Below are 20,793 nucleotides of genomic sequence, written 5' to 3'. Positions count from 1 at the left end.
TTTAGGGATGTTGGGTTGAGTAAATATATTTTGCACGTGGAGAAGATGTGACTATTTGGGGGCCAGAAGGCATACTGCAGCTGACTAAATAGTGGCCCCCAAAGATACCAGGTCCTGATTCCTATGAATGCTATATTATATGGCAAATTTTCTGGAGATAAAATTAGTTAAGGACTTTTGCAATCACAAATATGAATAAGCTCAATACTCACAAACACCTCAAATCAAAAGCTGAACACTGCCTGTCATATAGTCTGAAACCACCTGGTACATCATCTATGATCTCTATACGTATAAAACTGATAAAAGACTAAGATCAAATGCAGGACAATAACAGAACAAAGAATCATTGTGAAAACCATCCAAAGAAAAACACCAAAATTGGCCCATTCTTCAAAAGCCCAATTTGAAGAGACAGTAACTTTTAAATTAAAACAAACTTTTATTGAAAACAAACATTGATACATAATACACACATAGAGATTCTTTTTCAGCACTGCATTCACATTTAAATAAAAATAAATTGAGGTCTTTAAAAGACATATACTGGAAAAATGAATAAGCACATGTGTAATGGAATGTGACTTAACTTACATAAATTAAATTTAAACACACTCTACAGTTCAGAAATATCTTCAACTATCTTGAAAACTAAGTATATATTCTGATCTTGCACTAATATAATACACTAAATAATTCTATAAAACTTCAAAGCCTCTTTTAAGCATAGGTGACTCAGATTAAAACTGGAGCCAGGGGATTTAGGCTATGATCAAGTTCCATGACCTGTTCTCAGTAGTTCTGTATTCCAAATGTCTAAGTGATGATCAGTTTAAGATGAACTCACTATAAATTTGTAATTATAATTCTCCCTTTGGTGAGACTGTCACCAAATAATCAATTCCTAATCAATCAACAAGATAAAAAGGCTTCCCTTTATCTACCACAGGATAGAAACCAGGCATGACGAAAAAGCTTAAATTTATATGATGAGAGAAGATCTTCTCTACTATGAGAAAGGATGGTCTTTGTACACCTAAAACCTAAGTTCAGTGCCTGATATAGAAAATGTTTTCAAATGTTTATTGATCTGGGAATAAATCTGACATGGACAGCCCTAGACAACTCAAGTACAGGTTAAATTAGCTACAAAAAGTTTCTATTGTTTACAACCAAGAACCTGACAGATAAGAAAAACAATATATGTCATCATCTCATCACGTTTCCAAAGCACTGCTATATCCTTTAGGGAAATACTGCCTAACTTTTTTCATGTTCTGGCTGTTAGACAAAATGAAGACATTTGTTCAACACACTGAGAAAATCAGAATCATAGCTAGCCCAGAGGCTGGCCTATGTGGTTCAGCAGCCTTAGGCCCCACTCAACCACTCTATGGACTGAGGGGATCAATCTCTGCACCACTTTTAAAATTCAAGTTTCAAAGCTTTCCCTTAAGAGAACACCCAGTACTATTTGAACAACCGTGTCACATCATCTAAGACAATTTCCTCTTCAGAGTTCTCATGAGAAGGACTCCTAAGCACTGAATCTTTAAGAATATTCAGAACTATGATTCTAAAGAATAAGAATTTGTCCAAGCATATACATATATTCACAAAGGCCTAGGCATATCTTTTGCTGTAATTCTGACCACAGGGCAACTCACAGGTTCACAGAATACTGAAGTTGGAAGGAAAACATCTTTCAGCTTTATTTGGCCTTAAGCAAGACAATAAAGAGCCCTGAATATTCTCCCTTCACTATCTTCTCAAGTGGCACAAACCTTTAAACATCGTTTTCTACAATCAGCTAAGCTGGCCCAATAGTTGAGTTGAACCTTGGCCAAATATCCCACCAAGGGCAGCTGAGCATCTACTGCTCAAATAAGGAAGAGGACTATTCTGTAATCTAGGTTACCAAAAGCATTTCTACTTCACATTCCACAGATGAGGAAAAAGTGTAATTTCCTCATTATTCATTAAGCATATTATTTATAGTTTCTAAAAACATTAAAACCAGTCTGTCCTCGGGAGATACTATGTTTACACTGAATTCACCTTGTAACCCTCTCCCATTCTCCTCAATGCTGTTCTCATCATCAAATTGTGAACAATTTTTGGTTCTAAATGTTTAATATTATTAATTTATCTTTGAGCTCTGCAAAATCACCTATAATAGGTAACTAGAACAAAATAGCAGTTCAACAAACATTTATTGAATTAGAATTATTATTGTTTTTTGTCAACACTGTACTACCCTCTCATACAACCTAAAGGGCTTCTTTTCTTTTATCGTATCATAGGAAAGCAAGATCCTGTTATCCTTATAGTAAGATTGAGAGAACAAGAATCCTCCCACCAAACCTGTAAAAATGGAGACCATCTCTAAAATATTTTAGTCAAACCACATATCTTCAACACCAATGATTTCACCAAATTTGAAACAGTAATAGTAAAGTTCTTATTGTTGATGGCAAAAAAGATCACTGAAGGAACTGTAATATGTAACAGCTACCTCTAGAGAATGGCTTTTTTGATATAAAACTAATGGATCACTGTGGGTTATGTGGTAGACTGATACAAAAATAGCCACCAATGAATCACAGCTCTCTGTGTTCATACTATGACTTTGCTGCTCCTCCCATTAATAGGCGAAGTCTATTTCTCTACTTCTTGAATCTGGGCTGGCCTCGGGATTCGCTTTGACCAGAAAAATACAGCAGAAGGGATGTTTAATGACTTCCAAAGATAAGCCTTATGAGGACTTGTGCCTTTTACTTTCACCCTCTTGGAAAGCTACAGAGTCTAAACATAAAGCAGTTTAGTCTAGCTTCCTCGATGATGAAAGGCCATATAAAGTGAGAGGTCCGGAAGTCGCAGCCACCCCAGCTGAGCTTAGTCTCCTCCCCAATACACCTTCAAGAATATTGATGACTGACCTACAAGTACTGAAAGCGACCCACCAGGGTTGTGGATGGGGGTAAAGACTGCCTTAAATTCTCATTTCTCCCTTGGGTCTAATTCTTAGTACCTCATTTTCAAAAGAAAAAGAGAATCCAGAATAACTTTTAAAATTATTTGTAATCACTGGTTATGAAATGATATCCAACTATACAACTTTATATACAATATCCAACTATACAACTTTATATACAACTATACAACTATACAACTTTATATACAATTTCAGAAATGAAGAAATAAAGTAGTAGACAAGAACTTACTTTCTTTCCCTTTTCTGCCAAAATTACTACAGTGATGAGTGCCCTAATTCATTTCATAAGTTCAAGAGGATAAGAGAAGAAGGATGTTTGACTTGGAATTAGGAAAAAATGGGAAACTGTCAGTTTTATCCTAGACTTGCAATCTCAGGCATTCTAAGTATTAAATAAGCTACTGAAAGCTAATATTATATTGTCCCTCTCCTCCTCCAGCCTTTGATGCATAGGAGTGGGCGATCTCCAAAAATTCATAAATTGCACTTAGAACTTTGAAATTCCATTAATAAACTAAAACACTGTTATTCAACCATGCAGTTAAGCATTTTGGAAATTAGATTGTTCTGAATTTGTATAAGAAACCAAGTAAATATGCCAACAAGCCCTTTTAATGAATTTTAACACTTCTGTGTAAGATGGATTTTGGGGAAGTCCAATGTAATAATTTACATAGCCATAGGTGCAAAAATATCACAATTATACTCAAGCTAGTGTACCTAGCAAGGAGACAAAAAGATAGATAAGGTAGCTGACCTATCCACAAAAACTGTTTTGTTTGGCATCCTGCCAAAATTAAAAAGTAACGTGGTAGGAGGAAGCTAAAGGTAGGAATAAGGAAGAAAATTATTTTTGCTAAATGCTAAATGATCACCACTGAAATACTGGTAAGGATAAAAACAGGAATACTTATATGATCTAGTCATGTATACACCTATAAAATCAAGATAAAAACAATCCCTTACTTGGCAATATTGCTGTGGTGAGGATTAATATACCTTAAAAATACAGAGGTGGGTAAACAGTAGCTATGAAAAAATGGTAATTACTGTATTAGTTATTAAGTATTAAAACCTGATTGAAAAGTCAGTTTATTACATTCTCTAAAAGAAAAAAAACTGGAAAAAGTATGTCTCATACCTTTTGAACAAACAAAACATATGAGCAACAAGAAATTCAGCTTGCTTTACGGGTTAAACTATTATCTCATAAAAATATTCCTATCCAAATCCAGCATCCCAAAAACAACATAGAGTGGTAGAGCCAATATACCTAGTTTTCAAACTCAGCTCTGCTACTAATAGCTATATACTTTCAGGCAAGTAACTTCACCTCTCTGCCTCAGTCCTATTCCTACCAAATGAGATTAATGTTACCTTCCTCAGAGGGGCCTTGAGAGGAGTAAAAGTGTTACTGTTTAACAGTGTCAGCCACATTGTCACTCATTTTTTCCCAGTTTTTATTATCTATTATATCGAAGTTTATGATGGTGAGGTTCTGAACAAGGATGGTATTTCACTAACCAACCAATGCTTCCTAAATGTTAAACGTTTTCATCTGACAAGCTTGGGCCTTAGAGACTCAGCTGCCAAAGAAAAGAACCAAAATAATTCACCGTCAGCATTCCTGAACTCTGGCAGATGATTCACAGTCTTCTCCTTGGGTAGAAAGGTTTTTTGTTGTTTTTTTTTTTAACCTAGAATATCAAGGATTCTGTTATTCCTCTATCAGGTCCTGAAGGGGTACTACTTTGACACAAAGGTATAACAGCTTCTAGCAGAATCTTATGACTTCAGACAAAGGCAAAAGAAGCATTTTACTTGTAGACTACATTTTACTATAAGGCTCTTGTCCGGTTAATAGAAGTCTTCAGGGAGAGTTTGGAGGTTTAAAAGCCCTAAACTTTTCACAAGTTGATCATCCTACAAGAAAAAAAATTTTTAACTCATTTTCCAACATAGTAAAAGGGGGAATTTATCAAGTTTAATGAAATGAAATTCACAATATGCCCTAAAATCCTTCCAAACCTAATATTAGAAACATAATTGATTCTTCATTCTGATTCAGCTAATAATCAATTCTGACATTGATTATATGAGCCCCTCTATAATCCCAGTAATTTTAATTCAATTACACACAATGTCATTATTATGGGTTTCTATAGGTAGCCATGCCTTTGAGCTAGCAATTAATTAAAGCCAACAACAGCATTGCTTTTGATCAGACTGAGCCAGATGTCAATTACAAGCAAGCAAATATAATTTCAGGCTAAATTGGCCAGTCCTGATAAACTCAAACTCCTCAAAAATACCCAGAGCACTAACGCAGGAAGACCCTGCTGGGATTACCAACAAAGCACTAATGTCAATGCTTTATTGATATAAATGTGGCTTGAGATGCTTGTCCACACAATAATGCAAATGAAATCAAACAGATTCTGTTAAGCCAAATCCTGGCTTCGGATCTCCATGGTCCCAAGTTCTCCTGTGAGGTCCCCAGCTTCACTGAGGGGCAGAAAGAAAACACTCTTGTCTGAACTACCTAACCTCAACTAAAGTCACTACTTTCTGAAATGACAAACTGCGGGGGGTGGGGAGGGAAATATAAGGGCCTTACTAATTGATATGACAGCAAATATCCCAATTAGAAAATAAAAAATATAAACAGGTAATTAAAATACAAATAAACCATTAATATGAAAAAATTATCAAATTCTTCCAGTTATCAAAAAATTGAAATTCAATTTTTGCCTTTAATATCAAACATATATAAAAAGAATCCTATCAATGTTAACAAGAAGCAGGTAGTCTATTCCGAATTTATCATAGCTGTACTTTTACATCTATTTGTCGTTATTTGATATCTACCTTCCCTACCACATCATAAGCTCCAGGAGGGCAGAAATTCTATTTCTCATGTGTCTCAATGCCTAGAATTATGCCAGACATATAAACCCTTAACATTCGTTCAGTAAACAAATGAACAAAGACAAATGAATGAACAAGCAAATTACTACTATGAATATAAACTGGTTCACTTTCTAAGAGGGCAGTATCTAGCCAATATCTCATACTGTCCTTACAATTAACCCAATAACATCATTCCTAAGAATTAACCCTTTAGGAAGTTAAAGAATATGCAAATAGTCATTTAAAGCAGTGATATTTGTTAGATTGGTTACAAAAACTATGGCACAGCCATAATTGGAATACAATACTGCCATAAAAAAACCATAAAAGACTGCTGACATCAGAAAATATTAATCAATAGTAAAACTTTTTTTTTAAGTTGGATACTAAGGAATGTGTCTAATAAATTATCATTTTAGGACAGCATATGTGAGTATGATAATTTATAATACACACAGGTCATTCTCTAAAATATCACTGGTGATAAATTCAAGGTGCTAGAATTAAAGTGATTTTTTTTTCTTTTGCTACTTTGCTGTTTGGTTTTCTACAGTACGCATTTTTTGTTCGTTTTAGTTATAATCACCTTGTTACTCAAACCAGAGCTTTCTAAAAGGGACCAATCTTACTGAGGCCTAGAGAAAAAGTTAAAAAATGGCCTTAAAAAATACAAATATAGACAATTTCCTATACTTATTAATATAACTTGGATATTTCCAAACCCTCATTATTTTGTAATATTTCACAAATGATATCTTTTGAGATTTTTGACAATATATATGGATCAGCTAAATTTAACATTTTAATCTCCAACAAAATAGTTTGAAAAGCTCATCAATAATACAATCCTCCCCATAATGCCATGCTCTAATGATTCTGCAGGCACAGCCTCCGCGAGAATCTAAAAAGACTTGGAATTCCAGTTACACACCCACCTTGAGAAGTTTCCAAATGGATACCCAAAAGGTGGTAGCCATTACTGTCAGCATAACCTCCGCCCCAGTTTAGGGACAGGAAGAAGAACGTGCTAATAAGTCTGAGTTCCTCATTTGTCTCCAGTTTGCTTAGAGTTCTCTTTTATACCATCATCCTCACAATCCTTACTAAATAAGGCCTAACCTGCCACACACCTGCACTAATTCCATTCACATAGAAGCACTATTGCTACACACAGTGCTCAGAGTTCTAGCCAGGAAGGGGGAATGGTTATAGCACAGCAAACCAGTAAAGGTACTCAGCATCTTGTTCTGCTCAGAACACTTTTTAAATCCATGAAATGGCTAAAACACAGCCAAATCCAAAGAGTGCTTATATTTTAAGCCCCGAATTTGTGAACAAATCAACAAGGGCCCTATGGAGACAAGTGAGACAAATGCTATGTTGATCAACTCCGAAAAAACTTTCCATGCAGAATGGTCAAAGTGATCCCTTCTGTGATGTGAAAGCATATGTACAGTGACCTCTGCCTCCCAATCTGACCCCTTAACATTCTAATTAAGCTCATCAGCTCCCCAAAGTTTCAAGTTACTGTCGCACCATGCACGCATAGCATGATATTAGGATTTCTGGAAAATCATCCATATAAATGACTCTTACTTTTTGATAGCCATTTTTTATTGGGACAAGGTACATAATACATAAACTTAGGAAAGTTGTGTCAAGAAAAGTCAGAAGGCTTCTTCCGATTTTTTATCAATACCCCAGTAGCTTCCAGCCACCCTTACTGTTGAGGCAGAGGCACATATCATGCAGCAGATATTCTCACAACAGCTTGCTTGAACTCCAACAAGGAAGAAAGTGCCCACTGGTCTTAGGTCACACTTATTTTTCCTGTGTGGTAAACCCACAGCATCCTACTATGGCCATTTTAATTTTCTACCACTCATAATTGAAATAAGCCCATTAACCATTAGTATTTTTTCAATGAGTGCTTCAAACCCTTTTCATACGTGCCATGATCTGAAGAAAAGAACATTTGTACAACACAGCGAAGGAAAAACAAGGTTGTTCTTGGCTAAAGGCCAGGCCTAGAGCTCTAGTAAGTGGCTCCAGGCCACAGGGCTAAAGGAACTATATTTCAACTGACAGGTAATATATTCACGGCAGCGCCCGAACTGAGGAGCTACCAAAACAACCAGATCTGACTTCTCCTTCTTGAAAAGTTTACTTACAACATTACTAACCACACAATAAAGCCAGATTTTCACCAAATGTTCATTTCTTTCCTTATCAGATAAAAATGCCCATAAGGATTCCCAGTAGTCATAAATAATTAACTCTTCTATATTCAGTCATACATGAACTTCATTACCAAGTAGATTAGGATAAAGAAAGCTGTAAGAAAAAGGCAATTAAAAATCATAGTGAAGGTACCCCTTTGGTCCTAGGAGATAGGGCATGTTGATTCTCTTCACAACAGAAACACCATCCACTGGCGAAAATAATTCTGGGTACCCACTCATCTTTCCAAGTAACTTTAGATTAGCCCTACCAGAAACTTTGCAGATTCAAAGGTATGGGTCTATTAGGTGCAAGGTAGTTTTGCTATAGACAGTTCTGTGATATTATAAAAAAATGTATTTTTTATAAGTACCTAAAAATATTTTTAATTATATATCTTTTGAAAGTTTACTAAAGACCTGCACTAGTTCCTGTTTTTGCTGAAAAAATCCTAAGAGAATTTTTGCTCTTATGAAAAAGGCAAAAAACAAAAATATCATTCAGCATTTGTTTTGCAGCAAGCCATGACAGAGGCAGTGCACCCTCAAGCAATGAGAGTGGCACCACTAAGTTCCTCCCCAGGAACTCTTCTCACCATCTCAGCATCAAGCACCATAACTTTGAATTGTGCTTGTGAGCATCTGAGCTTTGATTTACTTTGAGCATCCATGTTAAGACATGTCCAAAGGTATCAGAAAAACCTAAAAAAGCTCATATGGTTGTTAGGCTTAGGGTAAAACTGAACATAATTAAGCATTTTGATTGTGGTGAACAAGATAAAACACTGAGTGTCCCCGGGCCCAAAGTTCAACACTTGCACAAAATTTTTTCCATATAAATAAATGAATGGTAACTGCTTCTTCCCTTTACACCATTTCAGCTTATGAAAGGTGTCATTAGAATGTTCTACTTTCGGAGAGCGGAGGACAGCTGTATTTGGTATTTGTCCCAGGTTCCTGGCAACTCAAGGATTTTCCTAAGTGATAGGTGTGTCTTTTGCTATTCATAACAATCTCCTTCCAATTAAACCAGAGTTTATGCTAACGAGGTAAGGGGTGGTAAGGGGGAGATCCTACAAAACTTCTGGATGAGGTCAGGTCTCTAGGAAAAATAAATCAAGTGATTAGAAAGTTATACCTTTAGTCCTACCCCTAAACTCCACAGAGTGGGAGAAGGGCTGGAGATTGAGTTTAATCACCAAATGGCCAATGATTCAATCAATCCTGTTTATGTAATGAAATCTCCACTAAAATACCTAAACAATGAGTTTGGGGAGCTTCCTGGTTGGTGAACACATCAAAGTACTAGGATAATAAGTACCCAGAGAAGGCATGAAAGCTCTGTACCATGTACCTCTCTCTTTCCTGAGTTCTGTGAGCTGGTCTAGCAAATAATGAACCAAGGCAGGGAAGGGGGTGGTCAAATGTCAAGGGAACTTCTAATTTGTAGTTAGCCAAGCAGGAGTGTGGGTAGCTTTGGCATCACATTTGCAGCTGGATCTGAAGTAGGGGCAGTTTTGTGGGGCTATATACTTTAACTTATGAGATCTGTTGCTAACTCCAGGTAGTGTCATAATTGAACTGAATTGCTTAGACACTCAGCTGATGTCAGAAAACACCTGAGTGTCAACATCTGAAAAGCAAAGAATATTAAGATTTCCTAAAGGCAGAAAAAGTCATTTTCAAGAAATAAATCTTTTATTTCCATTAACTTGTAAATTGATTTTTTATACTACCCAAATCTACAAACAAGCCTAAAAACAGGTGAAAAATATTCCGATTCAATTAGAGATAAAGTGAAAAGATTTCATTTATGAATGTTTTTCTCTATCATGTATCAATAGTCAATGTATAAACAGATATAACATGTTATCAAAGATTATCAAGCCAGAAGTCCTTCAAATACCTGAGAGACTCTTGATTTCATGAAAATCTTACAGCAAAGAATGAATATACATGACCACATTATGCTACCTCAGGATCAAATAAAGGGTATTCTTTACTTCTTGTCCTTTCTATTTGGATCCTTATTAGATCACAGTTAACTTTTTATTCCAAGATGACTTCTCTCCACTCTCCAAAGAACGCCTGACTCCCTCACCCGACTGCCCAATTAGCTTATCCCCAAAGCAAAAAATTCACACCACCATATAAAACTTTACCTGTAATAACCCTGCTTTTCACCATATGCCCTTAGGAATCCAGAAAGGAAAAGAAGGAATCAATTTTGCTGTTACACATACTTTTTCATATATTTCGATTCAATTAAGATAATTTGGAAAGCCTTCACACAAACTTTTATCCCTAAATGATACCTTTAAATGACAATAAGCTCAATTTTACTGACCATTTTTGTATTGATGGCTGAGACAATCTGCACTCAAAAATATGACATATTTACTGCTGTAAAGCAGTGGAATATAGGAGCTTGCACCACCTAAAGCAGAAGTAAAGCATTATTTCAAAGATGACTTCCCCAATTCTAAAACACCATCAATAAATTAGCAATAATTTCATAACTGCAAAGGGGAAAAAAATCACACTATATAATTTTTAATTAGTCATCAACAGCATATTACATTTATATAATAACCCTTTTCTTTTTCAGGAACACAGTCAACATTTGAACATAAGCATTCTCCACATTCAGAACCTATTTATCTGGATAACTTTTGACCACTAGAAATTAGATACAGCACTCCAATGACTCAGTACTTTACATAATAGCACTTAGCATATTATAGAAATTCAAATATTTCTTGAACTAATGAGTAATCCAAGCTCAACTTTTTTATTTAACACCTTTAGGACAAATTGTTTTTACTAAGATATCTTAACTTGGGGTTTTATTTGTATTTCTTAAATGATCTAATTTGTTGCTTCATTTTTTTTTCTCAATCAAAATATGTATAACTAGGAGTTATCTCTGAAAAGTTAGCTAAAAGCTTTAACTAGAGAAATGCTCCTTACTAATAGAGTATCATGACACATAATTTAGCCATCTTCTGGCTTTAAAAAAGATATTTGGCATTTTTAACTGAATTGCACAACATGTGACAAACTTTTGAAGTATACTCAACTGACTTTCCATTTCAGTGCTGCATTATACTTTATATCCTTTTAGAAAAATTTTAAGTAATAACTTGTGATCCAAATTTAAATTCAAATCCAACTGTGCTACTACCAAAGCAAATAACAGTAGTGGAAAACAAATAAGCATCTTCTACACAAAGCTTGTATTGTATATGTATAAGCCATAACTACAGCACTATTATACTCCTCTCACCAGCAACTGTATAGCTTCTTTTGGACTCCACTGAATAATACTTTCCAATTTAAGTATCACTGAGATGTGAATAACACTTTTATTTCTTCGTGGACACAATTAAGTACTATTTGTTGCCTAGTAAAGTATTCTACAAATTGAGGTTTTTAAAAGGTTAGAATAAAGTAATATTAATCAAGAGTTAACTGCACTCAAAGAGAATCTGTTGTATCCTATCTACTTCCTGAATATAAAGTACATAAGAGTATCCTGACTGAAATTTCTCTGATTTGTAATTTACAAATTGTGCAAGATCAAGTTGGTTTTAGAACATCATGAAAGACTTCAATAATTTAGTTCCAAGATGGGTGAGTTAACAGGAACGGTGAAAAAGGAAAGAAAAGTTGAGTAAGAAATTGTTACTACTGAAGGGTGAATAATGACACCTGTTGGACAAGAATATACTAGTCACTGTAAAGGTAATTGCTAATTGGAACACAAGTAATTCACCAGGTTTTTTAATATTCTGGACGAGAACTCTTATTTACTTCTATTCTCACCAACTTGCCCTTTGATGACTAATTATTGTTCCCAAGTTCTGGGAAGATACTGCCCTACTGGACCTGATCATTCTAAGCACTTAATATAAATTAATAAACCAAGCTGGACTCCATTTTAAGACTGAACTTAAACTGGCAGAACTGGTCTCACATAGCCACTACAACTTCACCAAAAAGTGTCAAGAATTATTATTTGACATTTTTTTTATATTAACTTCAGAGAATAAAGATATTTTTAAAAGTTAAAAAGAACTCTGATTAATGAATAGGTAAACTCACGTTCAAGGGTATGAAGGATAAATGTTCAGTTTAAATTACCTCAAAGTACAGAAAATCACAATAAATGTTTGTGTATATGTGTGTGCATATATACATACACTTTTATATCATTCAACAGTGGTGCGGTTAAGTCAGAGATGATCGATCAGTGCTTACCCTTTATAATTTTCTTAGATGGTATGCCCCGAACACAAACTTTTTTTTCTGGCTGATTATAGGTACTATTTGCAGAGCCCACAAATGTTTGGGAACACAAGTTAACCAGTCCCTAATGAAATAATTAATTTAGACAAACCATCAGATGAAAGGCTGATGAGGAAATTTAGCCTGTATGAATCACACTGACAACACCTAAACCCACTGATCAATCTTAACAAGACCTACAACCAGAAATCATATGCTTCCTGATGTGATGCAACAAGAAATACACAGCTCTACCTAAGAAGTATTCCTGCCAAAAATGTGAACTCTACATGATCAAGCCTCTATATCTGGCTACCAATTAACAGGAAATACAGGGCAAAGAGAAATATATGAAACACTAATTACTATATAATCAGCCAAATCCAAATGTGCAAAATGCTACAAAATACATGACCCAATTTTATCAATAGAAAAATGGCAAGAAACAAAGGACTGAAGAGGAAACTACTCTAGATGTAAAGAAACTTAAAGAGACATATCAACTTAAGAGACATATCAACCAAACACAATGTGTGTAGACCTTGTTGAGATCTCAGCCTGAACAAATCAACCATAAATATGGCATCTGTAAGGCATTTGAGGCAATCTGAACATTGAGTGGCTATCTGATAATGTGTGTGTTTTTTTTTTTTTTATTTAATGGTGTAATAATGGTACCGAGGTTGTGTATTTAAGAATCCTTATCACTTAGAAGATATGTGACTGACAGACATGTGGATGAAATAATGACAATCAGTAGAGACAGATGGAGGGAGGAGAAACAAATGAAAAAAGATTGGATTGGCCATATGCTGATAACTGTTGATGATGCTATGCAATGGGTACATTGGGGTTCATTATACTATTCTATTTTTGGCTATGTTTGAAAATGTCTATAATTAAAAGTTTTAAAAAATTAAATAATGTTCTCTCTTCTAACACGACTAAAAGAAAGTAGGAGAGACATAAATCTTTTGCTAAAAGCATCAAGTCAGTGTTGAGAGTCTGTATATAGAAATCTGTCTTTGTGCAGTGCATGGCTATGCCACTTTGCTTACTGACTACCAAGTCTATGCCACTTTGCTTACTGACTACCAAGTCTCCTGACCTCATCTTGGTCAGCTGTTCTCCAGACACACAACTCATTTGAGAATTCCAAAGCAATCCATTCTCTGCATCTGGCTAGGCCAGAATAATTTTGCTTCTTTTACTAACATTTTTCCCTAGTGGTAGGTAGATCTCCTATGTCCCTAGCTTCAGAGCCACAAGAAGGAATCTTTCCACTTAATGTTCTGTAAGGCTTATAAAATAACATTATGAAACTCTCCAGGGTCAGAAAATTAGAAATGATATAAATGGTTAAGTCCAGATCTCACAACCATTTGCGAGTGAAGACTCCTTAAAAGCCATTTGGTTTAGAAAATCATTCCCATGAGCACCCACTGCTTTCTTTCAAAAATCAATAAAACACTATGGTTTATAGCATGTAACCTGTGACCAGACCAAGGTCACATAGTTGTCACTCATTAATTGTATGACTTTGGAAAATTTACTTAATCTTTCTGTGCTTCAGTTTCCTCATCTATAATAATTACTATACCTATTTCATAAGGTTGTTTTAAGAATTAAAGGAGTTAATATAAAGTTTTTAAAACAGGGTTTGGTAAACAGTGAATAAGAGTTATCTGTTATTATTTCTCCCACACGGTCTGTCTCAACATGTTCAATCTCTCAAATATAAGCTTCTTCAGAGTTGGCTCTAGATTTAATTCATCTTTAAAGACTCCAGTGCCTCTTACCATTAGTGTTAAATGTTACATCTGTGCCTCCGTTTATTCAGCGTTATAAAAGGTTCTCTAAAAGGGAGTGAATATGCTTGTATACACTTGATTTTCATTTCTAATTAATATTCACTTAATTTACCTAATAAAAAAGAATACAAACATGGGAGTTGCAAGTTTCTCCTAGTAGATCTTTTTCAACTAGACACCTGTATCTGGATTTTGAAAGCACTCATAAAATCATGTAGTGAGAATTTAAGTATTTACGACACTTGTTTGAAACCCATCACACTAAATTTATAAGCTAAACTGAAAACTACTTTGATTAATTTGAGATTTAGTTGGGAATAGTCTCTGGAAACTTTCCGTATCATTTCTGCCCTGTATCTGTTCAACAACAAAAGTTATGTCAAATATCTCTTCATCGTTAATAGTAAAGTTCAACTGGCAGCTGAATGGAAACTTACTGCAATGTGAGTGAACTACCTAATTTTTTTCTCGTTAAAAATATCACACATTAAGCTTCTCCAAATGATTTTTAAGGTGCAATAGCTGTTTGAAACAAAATGTTCCTTCTTCTAGCATCGAAAATCATTTTTCAGGAGAAATTAATGTTCCTACCACTTCCAAGATAAAAGATAATTAGGCAACATTCCTCTGGGGTGGTATAATGTAGAAAGAGACCACATGAACCATGACTCTGCTTATACCACTACTACAATTATTGGGTTTCAATGAGTACAACAGCTGTTTCCAAGCAGATGGACTTTCCATTGGCTGTTTACAACTGTCCACAAAGATAGTGATAGAGATACTGGACACTAGTTGGGCTTAGAGCAAAATCCACAAAAGTCTTGTTTACAACTAACTTCAGCATCTGTATAAATTTAAATAAACATTGTTAAATTCCAATAGTAGCAAATATGGTCATTCTATTTTTTTGGATTGCTGAAAAAATTTCAAATGATAAAATGGTAGTTATTTGGTGTAGATTTTTGCTACATAAAATGGGAAACTGAAAGTTTAATCAGCAGAATTTTCTAAGCTCTTAGTTTTAAATGTAGGACAGCATGACTCTCCCACCACTCCTTACTTCCCTAGTTTTCTATATTCCACCTCCAAAAAAGTCAAATACTCTTGAGCAAAACATCACCTTTTTAGATATTTCTTATCAGGTCAGTAAACTTATTTAATGACATCAACAACAAATTCCTGGAAAGATTCACAAAACATCATTCCTCTTTTTTTTATGCCTACAGCACCTGGTCTTCCTAAGTGGTCTCCCATCCAAGTACTACTAAACAGGCCCGACCCTGCTTAGCTTCAGAGATCAGACAGGATCCGGCTTGTTCAGGGCGGCATGGCCATAGACTCATTCCTCTTCCTTACTGTTTCCTTCTTACTATATTATCAATTTAAAAACAATTAGAGATACTTAATTTAAAAGAATTGCTTCACAATGAAATGAGATCTGTCATTAGGATATCCCTATTCTTTCTCCAAATATTCTAATGTGCAGTATGACTAAAAGCAATCACTACCTGTAATCTAATTTCTATTAGTGAGTTTGAGGATAACAGTCATCTTTGGAACATATAATTTTCTAAATAAGGATCCCATTGATATGCAAACATTTCCAAGGAAAACAACTTTTAAAAGCCACTAAATGTTTTAAAGCTATCAAAAGTATAAAAAGCAAAGCTACAGAAACTCAACACTAACCAAACTTGTCTTTAGCACTCAAGAACACTACAGTCATGGGCTACAAATACAGAAGGGAAAAAAAGGCTAATAGAGTCCTGCGTGAAAACAAAAATTATTAACAGAGTATTTACCAAACTGCTACCTACTCCCACTTTGATTAGCATGGGATTCTTTTAGGCATTTTCTGAAGAAAATCTCTATGCCCCTGGATCCTTAATGGGTCATAATTCTCATCCAGGTAAAAAATCAGAATGTTGATACACTAAGTTAAATCTGACATTTATAAAAAGGATTTCTCAAAAACCTTGTTGCTAGGCAAATCTACACCCTTCAAAAAAAAATTGGTTTTATAATGCAAAGCATATCATATTCTAAAGAACAGTGTTCACAAGTTAGCTCATTAAAGCCACTGAAATAATTCAAACTTGGTCATAAATCACATAAATACCTTTACAAATACAAAAATACAAAATTATTATATTCAAATGACAAATGATGAACTAATCAATCTTCTAAATGTAGAAGCTCTACATCAGAAAGAATATTTTTCCCTTAAGTTGTCTTATACTCCGACTTCAGAAAAAATTCAGTGATCCAACAGGGTTAAAAGAAATATAACACTTGTTTTAAATAATTCTAACTTTATTATCTTATATACTATCTTAAATATATATATTTAGAAAACCAAAGAGCAAATAAATGCACAAACTATAATTATAATCGATGAAAAGGAGGACCATGAGGTGCAAAGTGGATTTTTACTGAATTTCTATAAAGATCTAGTTCCAAAATATATAATCTCACACTACTGGCTTGTGTATGTAAATAATTACACACACACATCTCCAATAAAACTCCACTATATAACAAGCAATTGTAATAAACTGATTGGAACAGTGATGTAGCAATGTAAAAAACAAAAACTATGTGAAAGTCAAACAATGGAAAAAATTAATCCTTTAGAGCTTCCATTAGTCACCAGAATTATTTTACAATGCGTTTTTTGATTTGTGATAGAGAACTGAGCATTTGAAGAAGTAGTACTCAAACTTACTGGACTTTTAACAATATCTAATTTTGTACTTTTTTGTCCCATCCCCTCCTAAACTGTTGTATGAGATATAATTACTGTTAATGAATTAAATATAAGTTTTTCTGATAACTTTGAAACACCACTAGAATAAAACGGGAGATTCTGACACTAGAGCATGTATGCCCTAATAGATGAGAAAATCCTGCTTTGGTGATTTCGAGCCCTCTATTTTTAAAGAAATAAGTGACCACTTATAATACAAAGTTAATGTCTATATTCCAGAGCAAGCTGGAAGACTGTTTGCAAATATTACAAAACTGCTCTTTTAATGTTTAAGTCATGCCAATTACAGAGCCGTTGGGAAAAAAAAGTGTTAATATATGTAAGCAACCAAAAACTTATCCTATAATATAGGTACTAATAGTGCAAAAATAAATGCTGTCACCTCAAGAGCCAACCATCTCTACCAACATCCTAGCTCTAACCCTCCTTCATATGTGTGCTCCCTTTCCTAGTCTTCCACTGAGGTCCCAGCCAGCACAGGCAGCTCTACTTAACTCCACAGTAGGGCAGGCTCATTATTGGATGTCTGAGCCAGAGTCTCCAATCAGGAAAGCAGTTATCACGAGACCAACAGAATCTTTCATGCTTGTTCTGCTTCATGACAGAACAGCAGGAGCAAAGGTGCTCAGTACACATCTGCTCCTGTACCACCTCACCCTGGGTTCAGCTACTAATCCGTAGCATCAGTAGTTGAACACTTATAATCAATGGAAGATCAAATCAAGTTCACTGCACTAAGAGCCCACTAAGGGCAGGGACCAATTCTATTCATTTCTGTAGCAGTAATCTCTCACTTTTTGGTACCTAGGTGTCCAATATGTGCTTTGTAAATCAATGTATAAACCGTACTGAATCCCAAAAGCTGGAAAATAAAGAGAAGGACCTCCCAAAGAGAGGAGAAGTAAAAAAGGAGATGTGGGAAAGAAGTCAAAGTGTGATTAGGTAGTGGGGGCAACCCAAAGCAAGCATCAAAATGGGAATGTATATGCTTCCTTTTTAGATTCTTCCACGTATATTAAAGTAGGCAACACTGGAAACCTATTATTTGTATAATAATGGGAAAGGGATAGGGCCATTTAGACAGTCTAAAGGCATTTTTAATCTACCTACAAAGCTACTTATAGACACCACATACATATTTTAAACTTAATGTAATTAATACATTTCTCTTGTTTTATGACCATAATAGTATTAAGGTAGAAAAAAGGCCAATAATGTGAATGAAGTTTTAAATTTTAAAAATGTCAGCATTTTTCAGATTTCATGTCAATATGTAAAAACTAAACATTATATTAAAAATTAAATAAGAATATTTTATACTAAAATGTAAATGAAAGCTTATCATAATAAATGTTAAAAGTAAAATACAGTATAAAAGTTGTAACTGCATTACACAAATATCATATATGTATGTTTGTTATGGGCAGCAAATTGCATACTATTTTTAATTTAAGGTAAGACAAGGATGATAATAATGATCCAATTAAAAATATTTTATCCTAGGGTGAAGGTACCCTACTCTATATTTATTATACATTTATACTATGGGTGAAAAACTCAAGAAATAAATCTTTCGCTAACTATATTTCAAGGGAAGTCAGAATGTTCATCCAACAGAAATTAAGCATTTGATTCCATCAGAAAATTTAAGAACAGCAGAAATGTTTTCTCCAGGTTAAACTTTGTTTCCTTTGAACTAAGTTTCTTAAGAAGAATGACACATATCAGGGGATCTAAAATATACAGCATGGTAACTATAGTTAATGATACTGTGTTATATACTTGAAAGCTGCTGAGTAAATATTAAATGTTCCAAAAAGGAAATATTAATTATGTAAAGTGATGGAAGCGTTAATTAACCCTACTGCAGTAATCATTTTGCAATATATAAGTGTATCAAATCATCGCATTGTACATGGTAAACTTACACAACGTTGTATGTCAATTATACTTCAATAAAGCCGGGCGGGGAGGGGGGGTGCAGAATGATATATATTGAAAAAAATGGTCATTATTCTTCCTTACTCTATGAATAAATAAGCAGAAGATGAAACTAGTTACAATTTATTTGGGGATATTTTTATGTTAACTAGACAATAGTCTCCATGAGTTGGGATTTTCTAAACTGTATTTTATACAAATTATATTTAAGCTTAAAATGCATATCTTAGCTTTATAAGTTTTGTTTTATAGAAAATATAGTCTGTATTCTATGAAGATTAGTGTCCAAATATAGTCTATATTGGGGGTGGGTGGCAGGAGGGAGAAACAAGCTTTGTTTTAAAGAAAAAAATAATAATAAAATGCATTAAATGTATGGGTTAAAATAAATCAATTTTGAAGTATGAGATCTCTGATACAGTTATACACTTTTTGTACTACAATCTTAAAAGTGAACTCTCCTCAACTTGTGAGTTAAATTATGATTAAGTCCAAATATCTATGTACATCTTTCTATAACTATATACACATGGATATCTTTCTATACCTGTACACATATTTCTAAAGCTAGTACATCTTTTTATACCTATATACATTTGAATACCTATGTATTATGTCTTTCTCCCATTTCAATTTCAAATGAAAAGAACAATTAACAATAAAAAATACAATTTTTTTGTATTTGGAAAAAGAATGAAAAATGGAAGCTCTTTTAATGTAAAGTTTTCATGGTGGTTAGTTGAAACAATAGTAGACACATTCCCAATACCAAGATGGATATGAAAAAAGTAAGTAGCGTAGTATCATAAAATATGTAGCTTACTTTGTGCCTTTTCACAGAAGTTTATCTGAAAGCCTAAAGTAAAAGAGATAAGTTCCAGTTCATTTACTGTAAATCAAACAAACCAAAATTAGAACATTACATTGCATCTTTATATTACATTTTGAATAAAATTAATTTAAGAACAGTTCAGATAGCAAAACCCCCACCATCACAGAAAAAACTATAAAACACAGGTTTTCTTTAATGTAGATGTACTTTATTATAAAACTAAAACTGAGTTTAAATTATAAGAGTTACACTGTCTTTATCTTTATTTTTCACATCTATTCAATAAAAAGAATAGCTATTCGCCCTTGGAAGTTAAGAGTAACTTTTAAGACAGATTTGTCAATTCTTTCAAACTACAAATTCAAAATATATTATGCTATTTTATTAATTCAAATTAGTGACTTAGAACTATTTATGGTTAATTACTACCAACAATTCAAAAGCTTTAGTAGTTCACAAATTGTGAAACCTAAACACACACAGAAACTTTTTCTGGTTAATTAGCTAACTTAAAATAATAAGACAATGAACTACTGAAGAGGTGCTAAAAAGTAAGCCTGATAATAAAAGCTTGTTCCTAGAAATAAGACAAAGTAAGACTTTTGTTATAGGAAGAAAATCTGTGAATTCTACTTAGAAACATGAACACATTTTCCAAATCCAATTCATTTGGTTATGCCTTATGCATACAATGTTTACAGATGTAAGTTTTTGTAAAATGCACAGTAAAAATAAGCTGTTTTAAACAAAAGACTTCTCAAAATACCCTTTCATCCCCTTAGTACCTTGGATGAATAGCTGATTTTGTTAGTGATCTACTTATGCCTGTGTTTATTACTGCTTTGGGGAACAAAATGGGGAAAGTAAATTTAGAATGAGTATCACTCAACCTTGTATTTACACAAATGCAATCGAAGGATGTAAGAAAAAGAAACAGGACTAAAGAATATGTTTAAGTAGTCTTTCCCATGCAGTTATCAAAATGCTTAGGATTCTAAGAAAATAAAGGCATCACCTATAATGTAGAA

General features: G+C 34.0%; 1 protein-coding gene and 1 pseudogene across 4 annotated transcripts in view; both read right to left on the bottom strand.

Moving 5' to 3' along the window:
• The window catches only part of MAP2K4 (mitogen-activated protein kinase kinase 4), a 100,880-nt gene that overhangs the window by 71,026 nt on the left and 9,061 nt on the right, over positions 1-20,793 (bottom strand). Inside the window, exon 3 of one of the 4 annotated variants that reach the window (XM_023529948.1) lies at positions 19,757-19,822. The exons of 2 other annotated variants lie outside the window; for them this stretch is intronic. In XM_023529948.1, coding sequence (XP_023385716.1) covers positions 19,757-19,822 — 66 coding nt within the window. The remainder of the gene's footprint in view (positions 1-19,756; positions 19,823-20,793) is intronic. One more of the 4 variants, XM_023529949.1, reaches the window with a different exon arrangement.
• Positions 15,443-15,564, bottom strand: LOC111738925 (annotated as a pseudogene).

Source organism: Pteropus vampyrus, unplaced genomic scaffold (assembly GCF_000151845.1).
Source record: "Pteropus vampyrus isolate Shadow unplaced genomic scaffold, Pvam_2.0 Scaffold44, whole genome shotgun sequence".
Classification (NCBI taxonomy): domain Eukaryota; kingdom Metazoa; phylum Chordata; class Mammalia; order Chiroptera; family Pteropodidae; genus Pteropus; species Pteropus vampyrus.
This window is presented reverse-complemented; position numbering and strand designations above follow the sequence as displayed.